This window comes from Varroa destructor, unplaced genomic scaffold (assembly GCF_002443255.2).
Source record: "Varroa destructor unplaced genomic scaffold, Vdes_3.0 BEIS01000002.1, whole genome shotgun sequence".
NCBI classification, from domain to species: Eukaryota; Metazoa; Arthropoda; class Arachnida; order Mesostigmata; family Varroidae; genus Varroa; species Varroa destructor.
Genome location: NW_019211455.1, coordinates 27,964,004 through 27,991,591, shown reverse-complemented (window position 1 = coordinate 27,991,591; position 27,588 = coordinate 27,964,004). Strand labels below are relative to the sequence as shown.

Sequence of the window (27,588 nt, the reverse complement as noted above, 5' to 3'; positions counted from 1 at the left end):
TAATTCTGCTCGCTACATATATTGTTGTGACTAGTGCATATACCGTAGAGGTAATAGCAGGTCTAGATTAAATTAAATTAGGAAATTGATGATAACCAATTACATTGGAGATCTGACGTAAACGGTCGATTCGGGAAAATTCTATTTTACAGTCCGATACTCAGAGTTCCAACAAATGTTCTGCTAGTTTGTAAAAAATGTCTATTTTTGAAAGCTAATCGAGCAGCATTCTCCCATGATGATCCTTATTCTTTCGGGAAACAACGACAAGGTAAGCTTTTATTACACTCAGTATCCGAGATCTACCTGTACGCCCTACTAACTTGAAAGACGACAATCGCGAGCATTCTGTCTTTTACTATTAGCCAGTCGCGTATAGATCAATTTGGAGAATTTCGGTCTAAGAAAAAATTCTAACGCCAATTTTCCAACTGTTACGCGTATTATTTCGAAAAAAAAAACCGAATATAGAAGCATGTTTAGCTGTTAATACACGTAGTGGTACGGGCATACGAAGAGCATCGGCGCTCTAAACAAACATGCCCTTTTTTTCGTAGCGAATTCGGTCTTCAAATAGCTATACTCGTTAGACTAGCTAGCAACAACGAACGGTTGAATAAAGGCATTGTCTACGCTGCGTCGAGTGAAACGTTCTCCGCTGTTTGTTCTAGTAGTTTCACTCAGTGAACTAGATATAGTAAACGTGGATGATATCCATCTACACGTGCTGTGTTCACAAATAGCTTGTTCTGACGTTTGAGTTCGGTTCAGATCGTACTTTTTCTGGCATTTTTCCTCCATTCTTTACGCCCCTGTCCCGTCCCTGGATCATGTTTGTGTAGGCACTCGCAAGACCATGACGTTATGTTTTTCCTTGGACTAAGGCGACAATCAACTTCAATTAGAAAGACTACGATATATTTTTGGATTGAGTGACGTTCGTATAGATTGCCTAGGGCAACCTGTACGAAACATTTTCTCGAAGGGCCACTTTCCGATGAGGTCAAAGGTGACGATTTAGGACGGGATGACAAAAGCCCTATATAGGTAGACGTATTCGAGCTGCAGGCTGCTTCACTTCCTCCATTTTAGATGCAATAAACTAAATCATAGATTGGATGCATTTAAAAATATATTTATTCTCTATATTAGATATTTAAAGATATATTGCACTTACTATATACAAGCGTAAATTTTACATTTTTTTAGGTAAGGTTTTTTTTGTTGTCCCGAAGTATCTTACACACCGAAAAAGAACTCCTTTTATACGCTTAGCGACGTCGCATGCTGCAGCTTCTATGATTTAACACGGTGCGGTAACGCATACTGCTGAGAGTGGCCCACTGCCACTAGTAGTTTGCCTTTAGTCAGCTTGTCTTAGAAAGCCATATTTGTGGACTCGATGTCAAACCATCAACGATCATTCAGATCCCAGCTACATGCCTGTAGACTGCACATTTTCTACAACACTTTATTTAACCTCATACTATGGGTTTCGCATTGTTTTTATCTTGACAATAACTTGTAAAGTAGTAAGTTTATGCCATTTTTGTTTTTCAAGAACTTATCCTTTCTGAAAAAAAAAACTATTTCTAGTTAAGATGCGGATCATTTGTTCATGTATCAGAATGTATGATTCGCAGCGGATCAGTGCATTCTTGCAAGTCTAGACTCCTCGTAGTGTGTAGATATTACTCGGTTGTTATACGAAATGTCTGCATTTACGTCTCTTTGTTCTATAAGGCAACGTATGTAACGGGTTACGATATACCTTGGAGATAGTTTATGTCGAAAAAGCTCTGGTTCTAGTTCTCCTATTTACCGCTAATTCGCTCGGCTGTTAGCCACGAGTTTGCGAAGGACAATCAGGTGATTTGACCTTTATCGTGATGTTCTTGGACAAACATAGTTTTCTAGAAAAGTTGTCACCTCTTGCAATGCTCTGGGCTTCTGCCAAAATTCCTGCGTGCCTGACGGCGCGCAGGCTGCGGAAAAAAAGATCCGTTACAAGCTGCCGTTGGGTGTCAGGGCAAACGACATATATGAATTTTCGTTGTCGGCTCTTCGCTGCAGTTACCACTATCCGAAAATGGACAGCGCAAAGAATCGTTAGAAAGGGGGAAAGTAGGGCTACGTTTGTTAGCCTAGCTACTTTCTATTGCGATATATACTTGAGATGTAATTTTCTCATAGGTAAAAGCCCATGCTGATTTTGAGTGTCAGGCATCACTTAAAAAAGCCTATGTTAGTTGGTATTGTCGTACAACATTGTCTATAACTACGCGCGATACAAAAGCGGTACGAACAGACGAAATAACCGATATCTGTTGGCGTTATTGTTGGCGCATGTGAGTTTTATGTAGTCATCCGAGGAGCAAATTTTGTGACACCGGTGAAACATAAAGTTATTTATGCCTTCATAACCAATAGAAACCATTTTGCCTCCTTGGGCAAAACTGAAATGCGTCATAGGAACTTTCCGTTTGCGGAACTTGCTTGAGTTTGATCTGGCTAACTTTATTGCATATCTTTATTTACTTGAAGTTTAGGCAAAAATTAGAACGAACTTGATGTCATTAGGATAGAGGCCCTTGGATGTAATAGATTGTGTGGATCGACAGAAGTAGTCTACGCAAATGTGCTTGTTCGATTTAACTACCGTTGAACGCATAATAAAAAAAATATAGTTAGGTTAAAAAATAGCCAAACGTTGCAAAACAAAAGGCTTCTAAAAGAGTCAAAATGTCCGAAAAATGTAAACAATCGTCAAAAGACTAGCCGTTAGGGTTTATCTAATATAAGCAACCCCGTTAGCAACGGGTGCTTTGCTTTCAATAGCCGTCGCTAATTTCTGCGTTGGGGTTTTGGGATGACTGGAAACGGCTTTTTGCACCATTTTATGAATCTGCGGGCCTTTTCAGTGGCTTTGTTCTATAAATATATTCTCCTATGTATACAAAAACCATATAAAATGTGATATCATCGTAGACTGTCGAGTCTTAGTCATCAAACAAAGCTCATAGCTTCGACGGGTTTTCGTCCTCCGCCAAAACACTGGACAATTCGCGATTTCTGCCACATTCAAACACGAGTATTCCGTTTATGCCTTCATGTACTTTTTGCAAATTGATTCAAAAGAGAGCTGACTTTCTACCAGTACAAAGACCTCTTGTAAATTAATTGTATTTTTAGCGAAGCTTATTCTGTCTATGTGTGCCAATAGCATAGAACATGAGAATCCGCAAGGACCTTGTTTCGTTTATCATTAAAAGCGTGTGCAAACATTTTCGTCCCTGAGTTGCGTACGTTTTTTTACTACTTTTAACTATAAAACATCATATAGCAAGTAATTTGACAAAATTCAACGGGTTGTTGACTTTCATCGTTTTCTGAGCAGTATTTTTGTTATCAATCAATTATTCTTTGCACTGCATTTACACATTTGCTTTATCTTTTATCCTCCATTTTGATTCTACTGAAGTTGCCGATTGTCGATGTGCTTTTTGCTCATTGCGGTGGTCCGGTTTGATCGTCTCCAAATCTCGTAAATTTGTAAGTATTTCCAAATAAAGAGACCTTTAATTTTTATTTAACCACATCGTAAGGGATTTGCTTTGGCGGGCTGTTACTTCACTAACTGGCTACGTGTGTCGAGATATTAACATGACTTTGTAGGGGGTCTACCGAAAAAGTCGTTTTTACGCACTTTTACTGTGCATGTGATTGATTGCTGGCCGTAATTTACGTGTCGGTTTGCTGACAAGTTCCTTCCAAGATAACTGGTCGTCTAGTGCGACTTCTATGTATGTGCCTCCCGTTCGACTCTTGCTTTTACGGCAACGAAATATGTTGGTTGGCTAATTTTCGCCTATGAACCCTTAATCCTTCGATCGAACTTTAGATATCGAAAGTTTCCGCCATTTAACATCGCCCTGTTTATGTATCATCGATGGCTTCCGCATGTTTCGTCGGCAATTTGTATCTACTTTTAACGTTGATAGTAGGCGAGCAATCGAAAGGCTAATAAGATGATCTATATCTTTCTCCGTACAGTGAAGGGCTATGAAATTAATCATACTCTGACCTTATTATCATACGTGTACACCGATCCTCTGTCCCGTCGGCCCGTCACCTTCGTTCATACAGGTTCCATCGAAAATAGCTGACCGATAAAAAGCTCAATAACGAAAAAGATAAAGCTGTACAAAGCAGAGCGCTGCATCATTTTGAAAAGGGTTCGTCTAGTACGAGGTTGATTTGAGGAACGTGTTTACCTAGAACGTTATCTGGTCCTAAACCTTAAAGGACGTAGGAGTTCGGAAATTTCTACTCTGAGGCTTTCTATATCGGGGCAACTGCCCAGTCACAGAAGGTTATTTCTCGAAAGCGTATTCCAAAGAGTCTATTACTGGAGAAGCGGATGAAATAGGCCATAGAATATAGCCCATACGCCTACAGCCGACGGCGACTAGTTGAGATTTTTGACTATTAAGAGGCAAAGCATTTGATGAAGATGCAGTGCACAAAAGCAGTGCAGTAACTATAGCCATATCCGCGCAGTCTATAGTGGGCATCAAACAGTAGCTAGGCTCTCACGTTGAAGATATATATGCACACCGACGCGGAGTTTGTGAGACAAATAGTTACAAACTAAGGTAGTTAGTTTATCAAATAAACCAGGCCGCCTATATACATGGGAATACGGTCAAGTAGACTTCTTTAGAACGTCTTTTGTTATTATTATAAAGGACTGACTTTAGTAATGAAACAATAGTTCCGTCCAGATAAGTAACGCTAAAATACTAGGCGAGAGCTTACATTTGCACTAATTTCGCCCTGTCTATCTCGGGTTTTATCTGTCTCTCTCACACATAAGTAGGCTTATTATTATCAGTTATTTTCATGGTCATTTTCAATGCTTTTTTCCCGAGGGCGTCGTCCTCTACCGTTCGTGACCACTCAAAAAACATCCACAAAAGAATCACCTGCCTTAGCTTACAAAAATACTGCATATATTTTACTTCGTCAAAAGCCATCACACTTCTGAAGAACAACACGTGAAGGCTACACGTGGGACAGCGGCCGACAATTGCTGGCAGTGTCAGTACTAGAAGGTACCATTGTGGCTATTAAAAGCAGTTGGCTTTTTCGCGATACGATTGATGATGGTCATTTTTTCGTGAAGCCAATGTGATGAATCACAGTGAAAACTGCGGAAGGTGGTAGATGGGAAACGTTGAAGAAGCAGTTACCCAATGGGTATTAACATTTTCCTGAAATTTAATGAGAATTAACTCGTCGAGTGACTTATTTAAAGCGAGCTTTTTAGTGATTGGCAAACGATAACAAACAATAATCTCTTCGATTCTCTATATGAGGCTGTAAATATCCGTATTTTGTTTGGCTCCATTGACCTCAGATCATTGCATGTTCATGTATATCTAATGCAACCCAAGTCCAAGTTACACGACATTAGTTCCCGTCTCGGAAATTCCTCAACTAGGTAAAGAACACGTGAGATCACTTATTCTATCCACAAAAAGTAGGCGGTTTTAACTTAGAATTTGAATTCTATGCTCTATATTGAAGCTGCGAACTATGCTGCTATAGCTGTTCTATATAATGTAATCAATTCCAAAATTTTCTGATTATAACGTTCCGTGCTCGACGAACCCCTTCACAAAGCTGGGTCAATCAACCATGGACTTGGCGTATTAAACTGTGGCGTTTCTTAGACAAAACATGTGTAGCAACGTAGAGAGCTAATAATCTACAACGAATAACTGTATAAAAAGGCTAAAAAAAAAATTCGGGTCTATAGGCGCAATTTTCGGTGGCATCGCTGTCCTGGGGGCGTCGATTAAAAGTAAATCACCGTATTATTGTAACGCGGAACGGACCTAATCTGTCGACTGGATGAGATCTCCTTCGCATACTCTTCGTAGTTGCTGCAAAGAAGGAAACGTTAACCATGTCTTAGCTAAAAAATCTTTATACCTTGGTGACTTTATAATCGCCATCATGAGCGAAGGGCAATTAGATGAGAATCCATAGAAGTTCTCACATATGCATATGCACACGTAACTATATTTCATTAATGGTACGTTTTTCCAACCAGAATTACGCATTACGTCCAAGTTATACTGAGAATACGGCATCCATTGCGACGATATACAGTCTCCTTTACTAGTGCGGAGCCATAGGGCAACGGCTGACTGGTAGCGAATGGCGGAGGCTTTCAGCTCCACCATTACCGTCATCCGCTGTTCGGCTGTGGGAAGGGCACGCTACTGAATGGGATGTTCCTCAGAAGAGATACGAGCACTAACGTACTACGCGCAGCTACAGATGCAACTTAAGGTCAAGTGAAGTAAGTCGGCGAAGCCACACCACCATAAACAAAGTGCATATCGAGGTGGGCCCGAACGGCTTTGGTGGCAGTAACTATTTACGTCCTTTAACCAGAGCGATGGAGAGCAATATGGCTCCAATGAGAATACCAACAACAACAACAACAGCTGGTGCCACAATAACAAAAGCGACAGGAACGAATAACATGCGCTAGTTCGAAATAGAAGTAAAAGATGAAGGCTGACGAAGTGCCCAGCAGCCGCTGGATGACCCCATTTCTCCCTTCCGCCCGCCGAGTATAGAATACTCGTCTACGATAGTTCACAGTCTACAGTCGCAATCAGCTGTTCCGGCTAAGGGAGCGCATGCAGACTATGCATGTTTCCGTTGAACGGTTGGCTCAATTCGTGGATTTTGTGCGATACATGACGATGACGTCATAGGTGAGTGCGCCAGTTCTGAATGTAGGCTGAGGGGGGCTGTGGCTATCGTGGACCCGCTCATTAGCATACAGCGTAGTAAGGAAAACAGATAATCATGACTGAATCATTCAATCTCGAGAAAATACTTCATGATACTATGTGGTACGTAAGAGAACGTATCATGAAAAGGTGGAGAGAAGTTGAGCCCAAGCCATGACGAAATGCCAGATTTGAACCGCCAGTAAAAAATAAATTCAAGATGAGTAGTATATTAGGAAAGTAACGCTGTCAACATGGCTTACCCAAATAACACATCCACCTGTACACCGCGACCCATTTTAACACTCGAAAATTATCAAACAATCATTCGAGTGATACATCCAAGTATGTCGATCATGTAGCATACTCAACTACATCACATCTTTCTTGGGATCATCGATGCAGAACAGTTTCAGCTTTGGCACAGAAGCGCGCGAAGGGAATGGTACTTTTCTCACCGGGGGGTGTGTGCTCCTACATTCTTTTCTTGACCTTCTAAGTATTTTTTATGTATATAGTGCTACATGAATGAATCAGAAAACTCGTACTTTTCTTTCAAAATTTCCATTTGCATGTTTTTTCTATTTCTTCGAAATATCACAGGAACCAAAGACGATGACCCAAATTCAGACAGGTGGTACAAAACATTTGAGATTTAGAAAATACGTCATCTTTTTAAGTTTTTGACTATGTCCGTGAGCCTGAACACCGCAAACTCACATGTGTCACGCATAAGGATAACCTGACGAATTTTTGCACTGTTTGCTGCCAGATAAATTAGTAAATCTTTAAAAGCTTTAGGATAATAGAGTTGTCAATGAAAATGACATTATCTGTAGAGGTTAACAGCTAGAAAATTAACTGCTACTTGAGCCCTAACTGCCCACCAAGAAGCGAGCAAGATACAGACGTATTATATCAGAGGTTGGTACTTGTATCAGCCATCAGGAGGTTCAGTCTCTAACTGACTAAAATAGTCCCTATTGTAGATAATGAGAAACCGAGAAGACGGAGCTAAAATTAAAGGCTGCCGTAGGGAGGCAAGGGGAATAGGTCAACATCGCTTGTATGTTGTTGACATAGGCGTGACATGATGGACGGCGTCACCTTTCTGTTGATGCGACACTTTTTGCGTAAGACGGAAGTGAAGGAGGCATCTTAATTGCTGGGGGACCCAACACCTAATGGAAAGAGATACCTAGTATGATGGGGTTTATTATGCATGAATAAGATCCCTAAAACGCATCGACTATAGCAATAAATGAATGGCTCTGTGAGCTGGGGTTCGTCACTGCATTTTTTGGGTGCTCATCATGCCAATAATCACTGCCGATTATCATATAGCTCGAACAAGTACTTTTACGATATACTGACAGTTCTAAAATGAGTAAAAGTTTTTTCTCTGTTTGAATCTGTGTTTTGGGTCATATTTTGTCATTATGATCCCGTGGTTAGAAATCGCCGGTTCGGTTACATGCGTCATATAAATGCGTCGTGCAGCGCAGCTTTGGGAGGATAAAATTATATATAATTAACTAACGAAAGGGTTTAATTTAAACTGAGCTAGAAGATTGCAAAATACGAAGATATCTAATTTGCGACATAAAGGGACCCCATTTGCCATTGTCGAAATGCCAATTTTTCGTGTCAGTGATATAAGCTACAGCAGCAGATTTCCGAAACGTTCCTGGAACCATCCTATTTCTAGGAAATGGCTATTTATCAATTTCATTCTTCGGATATCCTATGGGATACGTTACCTAAAGAGAACTGAACCTTAATAAAGGAACGATTCCGTCTAATCTAGAGAAGTGAGCCTATTTCTGCCCGCTTCGGCAATTCGTTAACGCAATACTATTTTTCTGTTTATTCTTATTGCGTCGCCGTCTAGCTGGCTTTCAGTTGCTGAAGACGTTTACCTACGACAAGGCTAGCTACAAGCACAGGAATATTCGACCCTTAGGAGATACTCAGAAAAGACAGTGTTCGCAGAAACAAGTAGATGCATTGACTTTTTCCTTGTATAGGATTTCTAACCAGAAAATGGCTGGGAAATAACGAAGGACTGTTCGACGTGATGTTCTCTCAATACATATTTATCAGGCCAGACTTGTCAAATAAATTATCTATGATATTCTATCATACTATGCATCAAAACATAAAAATAGACATACATTAACATTTTCCAGTTATTAATTTAGCAATTTGCAAAATTACCCAGATCAATGCATAATAATAACAGAAGTACATAATTAATGAGAAAGTACTATAGCTTCTTTTTTCTCTTTTAACGACCCCATATTGTCCACTTCGTGCGATTCGATATACAAATGAACCAATTTTCAAATGAGCTCAATATCTCTTTCTTGCCCTGGCCCCTCGCCTGGCGGTTCTCAATGATAATAATTTTGTTTAAACATGAGTGAGAACGCAATTGGACGCCTGAGCGTTCATAAATCGAGGGCCATTCCGCAAAGTGACGGTTCGGGAGGCTTAACCGCATTTGCGCGCAATAGCACGCTGCCCTCAAGGACGCCATCGACGGAGACCCTTTACACTTACTAGGCTCTGCTGCGAACCTGAGTTATGCTTTGAGCCGGAATTCCTAGGTTCTTGTGACGCCATGCTCCATCGAAGTCGAGTTCAGGACTAGGAGGTTGAAGGCCGCCACAGTGTAGGTGTTCACGATTGCATTCGGCCGGCTATGTCGTTCATGGAATAATAGCAATGATCTTGCCTTATAGTTGATCAGTCAGAGAGGAGAACTGGTCTTTGACGAAACGATTAGTCAAACAACAGGATCAAAACAAAAACGAGTAAAGAGTATTCAATAAATGTGCGCACTAAACACGGTACCATATTTTGAAGTATCAATGAGCTTCATGAGCAGTTTGCTTGTCTGATGAGCGAAATCTATCCATAAGTATCACTTATTTACGTTAATTATCTCAAATCGTCGTTGCTATCTAAAAATGAAAACCAAAGTGGCCATCCTTTTAATTATATCTGCCAAAAGTCAGTTTTTATGCCTCAGTTTTGACGTGTATTGCTATTAAAAGTTAACGTACAGCTATTTTCTACCTATATCTATACCAGAAATTTTGAGAACAAATAATCCTTGACAATACGTTAAGTCTCTGCTTGAAGCAAACGCGGCGTCCTTAGTTCAAGTCCTGCCAAGGACACAACCGGTGAAAATAAAGAAAGCTAATTATAATGACATGTGTCATATGGATCCGCACAAATGAGTATAACAAGTTACCTTCAGAAACGCAACAAAGCCTAGTTATAGACATTGCAGCCACAATAGTATCACTTGACATTCTAAATTAGCTTACTTTCAGGTCATTATAAGTTGGAAGCCTATAGTGTCCTTCTAACCTCTTATTGGCTACCACCTTCGGCAAACTTAAACCCAATCTACTCCCTGGCAGTGTCTTTTCTGCGGATCCCTACGCCTCAGCCAATCTATACCAATGCCCTATAGACGCCAACAACAAAAACAACGCTAGGAAAGCTAGCCAATCAATGAACACGCGCATTTTCATTTCTTTAGAAAAACTCGTGAAGGGAGCCAAGACGTCTTAAAGGGTCTGTATGACGTATGGACAGTTATAGAAACGGAGGGAGGGAATTCAGTGGCGACCGCTGTGCGAGCCGAAGAACCGGCGCATTCACAGGCCCAGAACAAACAAGGGCCTATTTCTTCAGAAGAAAGCTCTTTCTTCCTGCCGGAGATCGGATTCAAGTAACGTGTACAGGCGGGACGTGAAAACCCTCCAGAGTCTAATTAGCTGCCGCCACTGCTAGCCCAAAAAATTCAGCAGTCATTGAGACACGTCGTACGAATCGCAAACGTTACCTGGCTACCTGCAAAGTCAGCTTTGTGACAACCGATTAGAAAAACCCTTGGACACCCAGAATATAGAATACTATGCTAACACCTATTGAGAGTGGTATCTTAATTGGACTAGTGCCAATTGGATGGTAATCGGTGTACGGGGGTGAGGTTATACATACGTGTGTATATATTAGTTGATGAAAAAAATCAAGGTATTTTCTTTTAATTTAACTTCTACCATTCTGGTGACACCATAGTCTCATGATTGTAGAACTCTCGTGGATTTTAAGGAGAAAAATGGGGTAGGTAACTTTCGTGCTCGTCTATCTAACTAAATTTATACCATTAACAGAGCTTCGTACACGATAAAATAGATGATGGTCCAATGATGCAAGATCTGGACTATACGGCGGATCTGTGGAAATTTCCCATTTAATTTCTAACTATGTTGCTGAATAGCCAGAGATGTATATTTTATGGCGTTATGTTGAAGGACGATGTCTCTTCTAGTCACTAAGGCTGCTCGATTCGAGGCCTTAGTCAATCGCTTTTACGGCGGCAGCGATTGATGACGCACGAGTCCTTTTCACCCCTAAGTAACTTTTCTCCGCGTCGGCTACAGATCGCAAAGGACGTGTGTTCTTTGCACAGTAGTATAGTATGTGATTTTTTTAATTACCATTTATCAACCGTGCCAGAAATGGGTCGATCTTGTTGCGTTTTTCAGGTGGAAATACGATTGGGTATATTTTTTTTGTTCGATCTGTGTAATACAATGACATTAAGTTCTTCTTCCGGAAGCCAACTTTTTTTCAAAAGGCCTAAAACTGTCTAGTTGGGTGGGCACTATAATTTCGTGGCCATGTCGTGACTGCACACGTGTCAGTTTTGCTCAACGTTCTCAGTAATGGCATCAACCTCTTTCGTCAATGGGAAGCATCCCTTATCCCGATGTTTCCGAAGCGAAAGCATTTGAGCCGTTTCATTTGACGACGCATCCTGACAATTTTTTCATGAGATTGTGCAACTTTCGTAATGAAATAGTAAAAGAACAGCGAGTCTTTGTAGACATGTAACCCATATTCAAAGCGCTCTGTCCCATCTATCTGTAAATGGAGGAGTTCCAACAATTTCGTCGCATTTACCCCTCTAAAATTTTAGCTTTCAAATGGCACCAACTCGACCTGGTCGACGCAGCCCAGATCACCTATGACTCCACAATACTCGTGGTAATTTTAGCCATGTTGGTCGCTCAGCTGTTTGCGTCGGTCGATGTCAGTATTTCTGTAAACACAGGAGTTTTCAAGTAGATTTAAAACAGATTTTTACCGAATGAAGGCCAGGAAAAGATCATCGCATTCATAAATGCGCCTTTTGCAGGCCAAGATGCCCCTCTTCATTTAGACTACATAAATGAGACTCAACGTCGGTCGAGTTTCACCGTAAGTATAGTAAAACAAACTGAGATACAGACATGTGCAGATAAACAGCCATTTAACAGAGCAATCAGCTATAAATGCAGCAACATGCTAGTTATGTAGAATAAATAGATATATTTATGGAAAGCAGCTGCTTCATATTGTTGGACTTTTGGCTCGAGGAACCATTTTACATAGAAACGTGCGTCTAAAGGAATATTAAATGTGTGATGGAGTAGCCCAAAGAAATTTAAAATTTATATAGGTTCTCACACTTTTTCAGAATACATATACGAAAGCTCGAGGACACCATAAGTAAATCTAGATATAGATAGACTTTGCGTTTGTCACTGCTATAAAAATGCTATTAAGACGTCTGATCTCTCGTGAAACAGAGGAAATCTGGAGGATACTAAACTAGGGAACGTAAATTGCATATCTCCATTATTAGGATCTATTCCAAAGGTCGTTACCTAGGCACCTTCTCTATTTAGGTAGTTAACGAAAGAAGCAGACAGACCGCTCGAAGGTAACCAGTTAGAGGATTATTATATTAGAGATTATATTAAAGGCCCCGAATATTTTCAAGAATCTCGTGTAGCTGTTTTTCAACATGCTAAAGCGCATTTTCTTTTATCGACTATCATTTCACACATTAAAATAACAAACGAAACGAGCGTTTGCATTACGTACTTATCTCTAAGTACAAAGGACCAAAGAGCTCGTGTACTAAAGCGCCAACGAAGTTATGAAACCCCAATCAAAATCTATTTTAGTAGTTGTGTTTCATTGATCAGAGACTCTCAGAGAGTACGGCACTACCCCGTTTTCAAGTTCGCAACTTTTTCCAGCCCTATTATTATCGATCCAATCTGTTGTTCATTGCCAGAATATGTACGAACCGCGCAGGTATATGGTGTCATTTGAAGCAATGGCCACGCCGAGACGGAGTTGAGATAGCACAGAAACATGATAGCAATTCGCAACGAGCAATGCGTTATGTCCCTTAGACACTAGGTAAGTGCCAGCCGCTGATTCTGGCGACGATTACGGGAGTGACGCCGGCGGTCATCCATGGCTTTCAAACGACGCAAATCGCAACGGCACAGATTCGTGAGTGAAGATTTACTGAGATAGGCTGTCGCGTGTGCCAACGCGCCGATCAAAAATAGCTGAAGCTATAAAAACGCGGACAGGTCAATAATGCCGTAAATAAACCTTGATAAAGTGAGCAAGATAGCAAGCATGTGGATTGGGGGCAGGACAAGGTAGACACAAATAGCCGAACATTGGAGGGACCAAAAAAGTAAGTTGCTAAGAATAAGATGCAGGGAGGGTAGAGAGTATCAGAGCTTCAAGATAGATGAAATGTCAAGTGATTTATGGTATGGTTTACTAAATGCGAATTTACGAAGGGATGTTCGAACGCTAGCTAAGAGACAGGATCTACAAATTGCACTAACGACAGATGCAGGTCTCAACATCGATAAGAATTGATAAGAATAAGAAAACCTACTTTTTTATCAATTAGAAAAAGGAAAATTCTATAGCAGGCAAGCAAGCAAGCAAGCAATCCACGTTGACAACAATCTTAATCGGTTATTTGAATGCTACGCCTGATACTGCTACTAACCATGGCTTCAAACAGCTAGGCCTCCAAGTACGAAACAGTGGATGTTTACGGCCCGTCTCAGACCTTAACAGTACCTTACGCCTCCATATATTTAGTAGGCAAGCCCCTTACCATTGATTCGTGATGAAGATAGAATGGCCGCGTCGCTGCTGTTACAGTTACTAATCAATGACCACGATTACTATTAACTGAGTTTTTAAGATTCTAAGCTACAAAATATTTTGTCCTACTTTTACCGGCGTTGGAATGAGAGGCCTCTTGTCTGATACCGATTGCGTTTGATATTTTCATTTAATTAAAATAGTTGATAATATTCATTATCGAAAAGTGACGCACACGTCACCATAAAAGTTTTCCATTACCCGAAAAGACGTTTCCCAAGAGTCCGGTTGCCGAAGGCAACAATTGAGGTTCACTTCTCTATTTCCAGCCAGTATTAATCTACCAGACTACTGCTATTCGAGCAGCAGATTCGTGTGGCTGGCACCCAGTTCTAATAAAATTGTAACTTAGGAAAGTTCCTTGGGAGAGTTCGATGACGCTGGCGGTGCAAGATTCGCGAGGAAGCAGGGAAATTATATATGTGCATCGCATGAAGTAACCAGGTTGTTGTTTACTGGATCTCTCCTTTTACTGGCTTAGGGGCACGAAAAAATCGAAACGACGCCCCTGTTACAGCGCTCGTTCGAACGAATATGTAGGTTTTGCGTAAGATCCGGTGACAAAGTACGTACATCATAGCATTGATAATTCCTTCGTAAAAAGAAAAATCTGCCATCTGTCGCAACATACCTTTCGTTTACCTTGTGTCGACAGCGCTTCATGGCCTATTATTATATCTAGCAAGAGCCCGTAGCAGGTTGACCAGCGGACGCGTCAAAAAAACAGAAATTCTTCAGCATGTCTAAAAGACTTTTCTCGATATGCCATGGGCCTTCTAATAGTTAGGCGACCCTGCTTTTCGTCAACGACTCCATCGACGTACATAGCTCAATCCGTTGATTTCCGCCAGGTAGATTTTCCCTTTGGAATAATACATATGTATTGCAATTTGTATGAGGTTTACTATTGAGCCCAGCCATTTCCCGTTATTCTCCAGACGTCAGTGATACTAGAGCACACGCCATGCTTAATGTAAGCTGCTTTGTCAACTCAACGCCCTCATCCGATTGCACGGTCTAAAGAGACGACTAGATTGCGTTGCGTGCCCCATGCACGTAGTAGATCGGCTATTTGGGTTCGAACCTTAAGAAGCAGCCCTACGCAATAAGCGTTACTTTGTTCCTTTTTCGAAATTATTCGACGACGCAATTCAACTCCCATAGAATAATATATCAAAGTATGGTTTAGTTTACAATTTATACCTGTATGACCATACCACACGCTAATGATAATACATTTATAACTCAATAATATTTATTCTCATATTTCCAGTAATAGTACTATTAACTGGCCAAGTAGCTGAGGTATCAGTCGGTCCGAACGATACATGCTTGACAATTTTATACGTCTTAAGCTGGAACTGATGCTAAAAACCTATAATTCCAACAAGTTTTGTCAGCTTATTTTCGTTGTCGAAGCGTTGGCTTAAAGTTATCATAATAAGAATATGTCAAATATTCTCTTGAACTTCAACAATATCGGCAAAGCATAATTCAAATTAACCTTGACCGGACTCCGCTACCGAGTACAAATTTTATCATGAATTGTTCTTATATATATTCTAAGGTTAAAGTGCTGTCTGCCCATTATCACCGAAGCGGGCCTGGCTAACCGCGTTACGCAATGTACCGTTGGCTGCATAACAGAGTAATTCCTTCGCTTTGTATAGTAGCTGCCGCAATTGTTATAAGACGAATTTCTGTGTTCGTACAAATTGAATAGTGAATGTTGTTGTCAGATGTTGTCTGTCTGTGACTAGCTTGGATAGCCGCAGAAGCTTATCATCAGAATGTTGAATGCTGGTGTCGTTCTGGTAACTTGACTCACTTGAAGCTACGCCATAGTTAGTTCGTATCGTAAAAAACCTGTGACACTGGAATCTGCTGTTTCCCATATTTCATCTTCGTACGACATTGGCGTTAATGACAAACAGGAAACAGATTCTCTAAAAGCCTTCTGATTTCGCGTCTAGCAAGTTATTTTTCGTTAATTTCTTTTCGTGTGCAAGACCTCTGCGTAAAAGCGTTTGTAAAGAAGGTTTGAATTGGCAACGTTTTCTAGGTATCTCAAGATAAAAAATCTCTGTGTTTTTTTTTTTCCATTGTTTCAACTCCACTATTGCTATATCAAAGTATATGGGAGAAAGTCACTGGGCCCCTACATATAGATAGATATATATTCTTTATTTCATGCAAGTCGTACTATTCTTGTTAAATACAAGGTGTCTATCACACTATACAGTAAAAAAAATAAATCCTGTTTGCGGTTGATTGTATATTTATTCAATTTGGTGATCTCATACTCAAATATATCAATGTTTATAGCATTTAGAGCCGTACCATTTAGTGAAATTACAATGTTGCCTAGCTTATCCGATTGTGATTGAACGACTTAAACCACTAAATGGATCATATTAATTATAATAAATCTACAAAGATTTTTTGATCTCGGCATATGCTGCAAACGACCCCACTATTGAAGTTTTCGCAAAAAAAAAAAAAGAAACATGCCCCGAGGCAGTTCTTTACTCTCTCTCTCTCTCTCTCTCTCTCTCTCTTTATTCTCTTTGCCAAGTTAGACCCCCCGATGATGTGGTATATTTTCGCCCTGCGTAGAATCCAACGCAGATCAACAATAACTATTTCGAAAATTAATGCTTGTTCAATCGGCGATAAATAATAACATATCTCCGTAGGTGAACTGTCAAGACAAAAACAATCACAAAAATTAGCTGCTTTTTATTTAGATAGGCCCTTACATTTAAAGCTTTTATTTTACATTTACATTTAAACTTCGCTGATTGTAATCAAACGTCCTATTCCAGCGACTTCTACACCCGCACACGCAACCTGATTGAAATGTGTCTTGATATATTCCTTATTTTACATGCTACAGCCACACATTTAATCATGCCTTATAATTCACCATAGCCAATTATTTCGTTTGTCTGTACTGAAATCTAACTGTTTTCGAAAGCAAGCCAACTTGTTCGTACCCGTAAATTAAGTTGATTGATATTGGCAAAGTACTTCTTCGATTATCGCTTTCAAAGAAACCGGCGATAAAGGTTTCAGTGGCCTAGTCACGGCGCCTGACGTCACTTGTTTTTTCACAGGCTGTATAACTAGAAAATGCTAACTTTTCTGTAGACTAAATGACTCCAGTGACGCTTTGATACAACACAAATGAACCAGCGAAAAATAAGAAAAATCTGTTCCATCGTTACCAGTTTATGCTACCCTAGCAATAATTCGAGCTTAGCCCGTTTCCCAATCGAGCGCAAAGGCAGATTCCGGTAATCTGTAGGCACCTAAAAGGATCTGGACCTCTGTTTCTCCCGCGTGCACCGACTGTCCACGAAACGATTACAGGGACATTTAGCTGGAAAGCCCGGGGCGTAACGGGCAGTAGGGTTCAGTAAGTCTATTTATAAGTAAATATCTTCGTGCTGCTGCTGCTTCTTCTTCTTTTTTCTCAAAACTGTAGTTTCCCCGAAACTGGACTAGTCTATGGCATGGAGAAAGGGATTCCCGGAGAAATCGCTAAAATTTTGGTATACACTCCGCCAATTGACTGTTTCAGTCAAAGCACGAAGGGACCGTAACTGGGAAAATCGGCACATTCGACCAATCCAAAACCTTATTTGATTTTGCATGCGTTCCGGGTCATGTCTGTTCGGCATCGCCTTTATTCGAACATATAAAGTTCACCTCACGCCCTGTCATCGCCAGTGGTCTATGTCCGTCGAGAACTAGTTAGGCATGCTTCCTCTAGGAATCCGTTGCCTGCCTGTATATTACCTGCCGTTAAATGAGGGTGGTGCATAAATCTGTTGTTCAAACGCACATATAGATTTACTTTATAAGCACGTTTCTTTTTTGCTACCGCAGCAAAAATAACAGCACGAAGCCTCATGCAGTGCAGCGGGTATCTGACAAAAAATAAGCTGGCTTATTTTACAAAACACATCAGTAAGATGATACGCCATCAAATCGAGTAGATAAATCTTCAAGTATCAAATAGAGTCAGGCTAAGAGATAGACAAGTTGAACCAACCATTATCAATGTAACGGTGAGTTTAGCCGTTATCGTCAATATCGATAATGGTTGTTAATGAATTTTGTTCGTCCTCATGCCGTCTCCGCCGTGGCGGCAACGGCCGTAGACACATTAACAGTAGCGGTTGATAGCATGGTCCTTCATTGGATCGCCCGATACCCAGCCAAGCAGGCAGGCAGGCAGGCATGAAGGCCGACAGTCAGTCCAGTAGCCCTATTCTAAGAATCCTTCTTGCCCTCCTCCAACCTCTCGCCCAAACGTCAGCAGCGCGATTATCTGCTGTCGAGTCCCGCATGCTCTGTTTCACTGCTGCGCCGTCGACGACGCCCTCTCCGTACCGAGCTTTTGCCCTCTCCAGTGCCAAAGCACGCCGGCACAAAAGCACGTGTCAGACAATTCAGTCGCTTAGTCGGCATCGTTGAGCTGAACGGGTATTCAGTTCGAAATTAAGCTTTGCAACGCTAATGTGTAACATACACACATATACACTGCGACATGGAACAGTATCGTGCGCCCGAGAGCACCTCCTTGTTACCGCGTTAATCCTGTCAACTAAAACTTTCATTCACTCTCTTGAGCCTTTGGCGCGGTATCACCCTCTCATTTACGTGGCATTAAGATTACCGAACTGAGCCGATTTCGATTGGCTGGATCGAAACTGACTCCCCCAAAGGCCTACATGAGAGACAGAAACAATCCGTGCCAGCATCTAGTCTCCTCCTGTCAAGTAACTACGATAAACTGCCGTTGGCAGGCATCGTTCATGTAAGTGCATACGGCTCGTTAACGGCTACCGCTTAATCGAACTACTACTTCTCGTCTATGTGATGCTATCATCCGCAATACAAATCCGTTGAAAGAAGAGATTTGTGGCTGTTTACAGTTGATTCGCGTGCCGCGTGTGTGTGTGTTTGTGTGTGTGTGTGTGTCTGTGCGTGTGTGTGTAAATTCAAAGCGGACTACCACATTTTTACCGATTGTTATTACAGCCACTTTTACTATTGGAAACACAGCAGCATTGGGGCAAGATTATCTTTCTGTGAACGAACATCAAAGGAATAGGATCAGCTTATGTCCTGTTCGCTCTTGGTGAGCTGCTGCTGCTGCTGTTGTTGTTGTTGTTGTTGTTGTTTATATTGTTATTGTTGTTGTTATTGTTGTCGATTCGGTGGAGTTTAAATGTTAGCGACAGTTGTTAACATCCAGCAACAGCCTCGTCCCGGTTGCTTTCGAACAGCACCCAGTGGCTGATAAAAAGAGCCAAAAGTTTCCCGAGAGACCGACGAAGTTGTGTTAACTAGGGAAGTGTAGAAACAAGTGATACAGACAACTTATGAACTACTTACAACCACTGCTAGTTCTAGAGGAGACATCTCTAGCTTTGTTATCATCGTTGTTCCAACGGTTATCGCCGATAACCTAATTCTTGAAAATCCCATCAGCACCTTCTGCCTTCCTCGGAGGCCGTTCGTATACAAGCGCCCACCATCGTGCATGTGATCCTTTAATCTACATATTTGCTGGCTGTCGCGTGCGAATCTGCCGCCGGTGTCTGCTAAGTAATGCCCTGTTCGCAGGCCTCTTCTGATCAGCACCTGTTGTTGTGTTTGCCCTGTTTGACCAGTCCTGTTGTAAAGTGAGCAGTTGACACATGTGTGGGAGGTGCAGGATAGCACTGCCGAAGCGACCTCTACCCACGCATCCCACGTTCATGTCCGCGACAAATTCGAAATCAGCACTTCGGGAGGTTGTGTCCTGCCCGCTCGCAGCCTGTTCGCTGTGGTCGTTGCACCTCCGGCTAATCGTCACCGTTCTTTTAACACTAGCCGGTAGTATGGCAGATGCCGCTGCAACAAGACTCGTCGGAGTCAACTCTATTAATTCGAGCTTGGGAGTGGGGCCAATGTCGCCAGCATTGCTACACCGGCTGGCCTGGTTACCAGCCATGACAGCGGTAACAGGCTCGGAAGCGGGGCAAACGGAAGAAACACATTCGCGAAGTTCAGCTTCTATGCTACAAAGCACTTCGAAATTGAGAGCGTCTGGTGACGCTAGTGCAGTGCCTGTAATACAGCAGGCGGTAATGGAGCAGCAGAAACATCAGCCGCAGCAGCAGCGATTGCAGCGTTCACGTAACGATACGACCGCTTATGAACTGCCCGATTCAGTCCTACTAGACTATGTGAAAGTGCAGATGCTGCGCGGCCTCGGGCTGTACGAAGCGCCGAGGGTGCGACGGGCCGCCCGTGACAGCGAATACCATCGCGTATACGAAGAGTATCGTAGGAGACTCGAAGAAGATGACCTTTTGGATGAAAGCGAAAATGAGGACAAGGATAGCCAGCAGGGCTCGGCAGCCGCTCTGCAGAGGCTCTACACAATACGCGCCACGGGTAAGTTTCCCCACGTTACAGCTGAGAAAAGCCCTAATCACAACGACATCTCATAAAACTTATGTCGGCCGCACCTTCACATGTTTATATGCATCGATACGTAGTTAATAAGCAACATTAATATAAAGGGCAGTGATGACTATGCTGGAGCCTTGTATCCTCCAGTATCACCGTTAGGCATTCCATCGGACGGTAGCGTTGTGTCCTAGTGAAGAACAAGGATTCCTAATAAAACCTAGTTTCCCAATTAATTAGAGAACTAGTTAAAACAAACAAATATATCCCGTTTTTATTAATTAGGTCGATCTAATGACAGTCGTAGTGGAATGTACTCTTTCTATAGACGCAATAGAGAACAAAGGTTGAAAAAAATGCCTAGCAATTAGGTCTTCGGCCTCCCAAGAAAGTGTGTTCATTGATACATAGAGTTGGCTGGTTGTCGAACGCACGGGGTGTAAACCAGCAGGGCTTGCCAGAGACCGGCGACCCCTGACCCCCTGATATAAGCATACCTCCTCGGCCAGGTAATCGACAATCGCAGCTACCTTACTTTCTCCTTAACCATTCATTGATACTCGTGGAACCTTCCACAAGAAATCTGTCATGCCTCGGCAGTCATCAAGGAGGGTCTGTGAAGGACAGAATCAACTCTGCGTGTGTGCAAAAATCATACCCAGGACACGGTAAATAAGCGAGATGTGCTGGTGTAACAGTGCGGAGCTGTACGTGTTTCGGCAAAGTGCGATAGTCGCTAATGTTTTCTTTCATAAGTTTTTACGTTGTGAAGCACCACTGCTTCGAACGATTGTGCATTTTGGCAATCCGGATCAAATCGGAGCGTTCTAATTCAATAACGTCTTTTTTTTGCGAAGGTATTAGTTTTTCTTGACGACACAGGAACTTCTATGTCACCAAAAGTCGCAATACGACCAAATACTATACCATGCTTAGCGTAATTCTTGTTAGCTTGACATTGGGTCGTATGCCAGGAAGGACTTCTCATGCTATTTAATGCGTACAAATAAATCATCTCCGTTATCCAAGTAATCAAGTCTAGATAATTTCTAGATCTGCTCGATCCAAGACTAAATTGATTTTTTTCCCCGCAATTGTTTCTGCGAGTACCTTTTACTGAGCTATGTTTTTAACATATATATTCTGTTGTAGGACGTTCCGTTCAATGAGCAGCTAACTCTCTGCTCTGTTTTATGTGGACCTTTTTTCTTCGCTGTTTTTGTTCTCCGATAAATTTTTTCCTGAAAAAAAAACAGGTCGGCCGCCATCTTGACCGACGTCGCTGTTCTCACCGTAACGTTGAAGCTGTCGCGGGCGACGGCAGCGGCTGCAGGTGCAGCAGCAGCGATAATCTTCGTGGTGGTTTACTACGCTCGTAACTATGCTACGACCGCAGGGTGTTAATAGCGGCTCTGGCTGTTACAGTTGTACCTGCTCGATGACACAGCACCGAGGCGTGCCGACATACATTCGTTTGACTCGATGCACAACGGACTCGACTCAGGATGCTGTAGGGATGGCATGTCGCAGGCGCTATCTGCCGTAGCTACAGCCGCAGCACGGGTTCAGAACGTGCGCGCTCTTTCCCTCTCGCTCCCCGATCTCGCACGATGTTGCCCCTCCAAGCTGATACGGTGGCAGTAGCGTTCGAAGGCCAGTCGTTATTCGACTGCTGGTATATTTTCGGCGTGTCTTTGTGCACTTCTGTTCCTGTCTGTTCTACCACTTGCTTTTTCGACGAGTTGGCAGTGTCCCGTCAGTGTGAAGGTACGGGCCGCTATAACTGCTCCCTGCTCAGTTGCGGGAGCGGATAGAGATCGGGCGACGCAAAAAATTGAGCTGCCACCGCGCGCCGCGGCTGCGTCGGCGGCAGCCACGACATCTACGCTTGATGCAACGGACAGTACCGTTGCCACGGTCAATGCTTTCATTATTGGACGCTCTTGCTGGCGCTGTTTCTTTGGAAGGAAATAGATTTCGAACATTTGCGCGCACTCTTGCTAGACGTCACTAAAGAAGATAAAATCTGATTGCTATTGTACTACTGCAATGGGGATTTTTATTCCTCATAGTATTGTTGCTGTGAGCTCCTTAGTGTTATCGTAGACAACGCTGCTCCTATCAATAGTTAACATATGTTAATTATAGACATCGTGGGGACCTCTGAACTGTCAACGATTAGAGACATACATATTCTTACCCACATCGCTACGTACTACGTACGGCAGATTAGTGGAGGCGCCGGCGCTGATTAGAGAGCGTTGTTGTGAGGTTCATTCTCCTCCGTTCTGCATGCCTTTATATGCAAGCGTTCGACGGTCTCTATTGAGTGTCATCAGAAAAAAACGCAAGTGAAATGATCTGGCTGCGGACACGCAAAGTGCTTACAAAGCAGGCGGATAGAAGGCGAGAACGACGATAAAAAAGCACTCGAAGGACCGGAAGACAATGGAGAAAAGCAATAATGACTAGGATAGTGTGATCCTGCGAAAACTGAAGAACTACGATGACTAAGCAGAGACTCCAGTCTACGCTGTTGAGAGCCCGGGGTGGCAAAGTAGACTCAGTTATCACTCCTCTAAGATTAGAGCGGACAGGAACAGCTCTAACCGTGAGGGGTGTACGTGATTGATATATACGAAAGACCAGCACATCCACTTTGATCGAATATCGAATGATAACGATAAGAACACCAAATCGATAAACACACATGGGCGGTGACACATTGATCACTCTCACAAACTGTTGTTATTGCAGAGTCTTAAACAGAATAAGTAGACAGCAAAGTTTCTGTGAATTAAATGGCGAAAACGGCTGAGATCACTTCCATTACGGCTGCTAACGGTGAGAGCAAATATGGTTTAGATTAGCCGTTCGGTCCGATGGTGTTTGGGCTGATACGAGCTTCAGCTGTACACGAATCAACGCAGGCGTTGCTGACCGGTAACGTTAAAAAGCGAAAGAATAGTGCACCACGAAAACACAGAGGCTGACGACTTCGCCGATAAAAGTAACATGATTGTCAAGACTATGATGGCATTAAATTATCAGATATTATGCCGTGCCTACCCGCTGGGATGGGATCAGATGCAGGTGTCAATCGCCCTTCCAATGTAGCTTTGTTATATACCAGTGGCAATAATTCCCTGTTATAGCTTTCTCATAACGTAAAGCATAAATACACCCATTCAGAGGCACGGAGGCCGGCCCACGCTTAAGGCTATCTAGAGTTGATGGCTTATCAATAGCCTATCGTCGTCTATATCTGAGCAGTGTTTCGTAGCATTTGCGAAAAATAGCCTTTAGAAAGGCGTATCAAGGCATAGCAAACCTCTATGCCGATTTCAGCCATCTGCTACTACTCTACGGCTGATGTTATTCGAGAGATACCTCTTATCATCACTAGCTGATGGAACGTCAAACTAGAAAATACGTTAATCATAGATTACCCAGCCACCTTCGATACGTCATTTGCTAACGCCAAAAAAGCGAAATTGGCGTTCTAGGAAAGGGCGCACGGTACGCAAATCATTGAGAAAATTAAAAACACTCGCTAGTCGATCATTGGCTATCCTTATCTCGGTCGAGACCGCATAAAAAAATCACTAAAATTGCTGAAGTCAACAACAACAACAACAATGATGAAGATAAATATAACATCTCAATAGTCTATAGAATGTTGTCGACCACCGAATCAGAGTCAAGTGCTCTTCGTTAACCGTCCAAGCAGTTGTTTTTTTTACCAGTTTTAACTAACCCCCCAGCCACGACGTATAGAACGAAAGTTAGACTGTGAATTTTATATTTAAAATGGTCATAGATCGGAATCAAACAGCTATTCGACATGACTTGATGAGCCCTGTCGTAACAAATGTCAAATCCTATATATATTCATGGCTTGCTATCATTAAGGACTTCCTGTACGTTTCATAATTGAAACCACTTTTAAAAGCTTTTTTCATATAAGTCAATTGTTTTCAAATTGCAAGATCGGACTAGAGTCGATTGCGCGTCTTTCTCTTGCCGACAAGTTCGCCTTCTTCCTGTGTCATACCGAGATACGTTAGAACAATTCGATGAACCAAGTCTACTAGTAAGTTAGAGTGGTAATAATAGTTAAACTTTTTTTTTTTAATCCGTTTCAAACTTTCGCATCGATATTAAGTTTTGTACTGGCGTTTTTTATGGACGCGCAGTGGGCCTCTGAAAACAAACATACGCGACGCAACACTAAGAATCTGTTCTCTTTTTCACGTGGAAAAAGGACCATCTGTCCTTTCGTTGTATCCGTATCCGTATCCGTATCGACTATGAGCATTTCTCAAATTCTCTTGCTCGCTTTCCTCTGTATCCTACTTTTCCTCGGTGAAGACTCATACGGTTTACAGCACTGGCAGACGCGTATCAGACCGATGCGTTGAGGTATCTCTGTGACCGTGCGAGTGAGTCGGATGCGTGCGGGCTCCTATTCTCGAGTCAGAACGGTTGCGGATTATCGATCGAACTGAAGTTGTTCTACTTCTACTCGGCAACACGGTCATAGTTTAATTACCCATCCACCCCGGCGTTCGTTTAGCGGACCAACGCAGCCCAACAGAAGACGACAACTTAGCCTCATTCGGCCGTACGAAAGCTGCGCGTCCAGACCGATACGAGTATGGGACCTGGTTAATAATAATAAGTCTACGTCGGACGCCTACGCGCGACATAGGCACAAGCGTCAGCGCGGACAGGTTTGCTGGTGACTTGAGCGTTCGTTGATTTGCATCGTCTATCTTAATATATACGATATTTTTGCCAGCCTGCTATCCTCAATGGCGCGCAACGCACCTAGGCAGGCTAGATTACTGTTAAGTCCTTTGACACCTCTGCTATTATTATTACTATTATATCGATGACAAAGCGTGGAGCCGTAGTGGCCAGTAAATGTTGTGTGTCAATGGGTGTCTTTAAAACAGAACCTTTTTGGATGCGTCATACTGTTAAACATGGCTTCCGTGCCGATCTGTGAAAACTAATTAACGAAAAACGCTCAATAGTACAACAATCACGACATATGAAAACCCTAAAGATGTCTGATACACTAGTATATCGTTAAACAGAGAGAAACGCACGGACAAGATAACCCAACATTGTTTCGTCTCTAGTACGAGAAGCACTGTCGGCCACATCGCTATTATGTTTTGTTAATTTATCCTCTAGCTAAGGAGCCGTCAAGCGCAGATCCTCACTGGCAACTTCCCGTTCTAGAATTGACATCTCCCAACAAGTTTATGGTTCTTAGCAGCATAGAGGCGTTCATTGGGAGCCAAACCCGTGTGCAAGTGGGTGATCTGGGAACCTAGACTAAGAAGAGACAATGGATCTACACCAGCCACCCGCGCGCGATTGCTTAAAGCCTTGCAGAAGGTAAAGGCTGCACGCGCGGAGCCTGACTTCGAAGTCGTGTCGCTGACACCCATAAAAAAAAGTCACTTAACTGCTTGCTTGGCGACCGGTTTGCGGTTTATGCTAATGATGCCGATATTATTTCGAAGATCTGCTTCTACAGTGCGTTTAGCATTGCGTTGGTCGGAGGTTAGTAAGCACCTCAGTGGTAGGAATCACTCGCCTCGGAGTTTCTGGGAGTTGCTTTGACCTGGCAATCGAAGCCGACGAGATCCTATGAACGGCCGAGGCTGCAAAGACTTCACTCAGCAAAGACTTTGCTGCCGCTAAGGTTGCCATTATACGCCGCTGTGAATCGTATGGTATCGCTGGGCGGTACTGTTTACCGGGGGTGCTGACACATGAATTCACAGCAAATTGGTAAACGGTGTTTTGACTATATGTACCCAGTGTGTACCAGCGGAAAGCGGCTATGCAGCCGTTGACGAGCTCTGACTGCTCCCAAGTAAGTAACATCGACTTTCTAAGGTTAAAGTTTCAACGTAGTCGCTATCGGCCTACGAAAAGGTTGTGTGCATCGCGTATCGGCAGCCTTTGCTTTTAGACCAACGACGACTTTCTAACTGTATCGTACCGGTAAATAGTTACGTACTGATCTCACTAACTACTTTGATAGGTGATGACAATTCTCGAGATAAGCGAGGCCTGGAGAAAAATGGGACTTGTGCATCGCAGATAATTACAATTAACTCATTTGTCAAACACAATGTGACCCATGGCAGGGTGATGAGTCCGTGGTAAAACATCGAATAAACGTTAACTCGTTTCGGTCGATCGAAACGGACGATTGTGGTAATTAATCGAGAACGGGATAGGGGCTTCTGGACGAATTCTCCGTACATCAAATCAAATCATATATTTGGTCGCGCGGTAACTTGAAATGTGGAACTATGAGCGGAAAAGACTGGGCGTAAGTAGACCGGCCACACTCAAGGTCGACGTAACCAACCGCCTGGTCTCGGTAACTGCGTGAATTCTGTTGTAGTGTCCTCTACGCTTTATCATCCCGAACGCCAAAAACCTAAGGGACCACCAATGTGCTGTGAAATTGCTGTTATGAGTCAGCGGTCGCGAGCCATCGCTACCGTGATTCAGGTAAAGAGTAGCACGTTATTAGGTAAAATTTGCTCACTGCCTCCCTATCTTCAGTTCTCGTATTCTGCCATGCGATTTATGGGTCCGCCAAGTTGTACGCTTAGTTCTTACATTGTTATATAGCAGACTGCGATCAAATCAACTGTATAACGCCTTCAATAGTTTACTGATTCGAAGAATCTGTACGGAGAGCAAACCCGCAAACGGAACCGCGCTAATTCAGCGAGCTAGCCACAACCACTGTCGTTATGTCCGTCGAGGTCCTACCACACGTTTTTTAACTTAATGGAAGCGGTTCCTTCCTTCTCGAATCGTAAAACTGTTTATCGGGGCGTGTCTGTTCACAAGGTTGATCAGTGTATTTAACACTATTCGTAGATAGACCTGAGGGATATTGAGACAAAATGAAATAATCAGATAGATGAAAATGGCCGAATTAAGGAGGCAGCAGAGATAACACGCAGTAACGTTTTGCCACCTTAGAGTGGTACTCATACTGGTTGAAAATGGAGCTAATTTTGGAACAGAGAAAGACGGCATTAAGGCTCACTCTTATCGGCCATATCGTCGCAGGCGCCCTGACTATTTCTGTGAGAGAATAAACTGGCCTGTTTTTCGAGGTAAGATGTGCATCCTGCCGAGGGCCGGCGGCTACGTTAACATCAAAGGGAAAACGAAAAGCAGTTGATAGGGAACAGCGTCGTACGATTTG

The 27,588-nt window shown here is 42.6% G+C and overlaps 1 protein-coding gene and 2 long non-coding RNA genes across 4 annotated transcripts in view; 2 read left to right on the top strand and 1 right to left on the bottom strand.

The window, feature by feature from the left end:
• Window positions 1-4,505: 4,505 nt before the first annotated feature.
• Window positions 4,506-27,588, bottom strand: part of LOC147757623 (uncharacterized) — a 32,341-nt gene continuing 9,258 nt past the window's right edge. Inside the window, exons 2-3 of the long non-coding RNA XR_015321184.1 lie at window positions 5,901-5,948; window positions 4,506-5,273 (exon numbers count right to left, since the gene is read on the bottom strand). This is a non-coding gene — a long non-coding RNA (uncharacterized LOC147757623). The remainder of the gene's footprint in view (window positions 5,274-5,900; window positions 5,949-27,588) is intronic.
• The window catches only part of LOC147757621 (uncharacterized), a 41,686-nt gene continuing 32,401 nt past the window's right edge, over window positions 18,304-27,588 (top strand). The window contains exon 1 of the long non-coding RNA XR_015321185.1: window positions 18,304-18,690. This is a non-coding gene — a long non-coding RNA (uncharacterized LOC147757621). The remainder of the gene's footprint in view (window positions 18,691-27,588) is intronic.
• LOC111245422 (uncharacterized) overlaps window positions 18,686-27,588 on the top strand; it is a 41,304-nt gene continuing 32,401 nt past the window's right edge. For both annotated transcript variants that reach the window (XM_022793777.2, XM_022793776.2), the window contains exon 1: window positions 18,686-20,318. In XM_022793777.2, coding sequence (XP_022649512.1) covers window positions 19,577-20,318 — 742 coding nt within the window. In that variant the 5' untranslated portion in view covers window positions 18,686-19,576. The remainder of the gene's footprint in view (window positions 20,319-27,588) is intronic.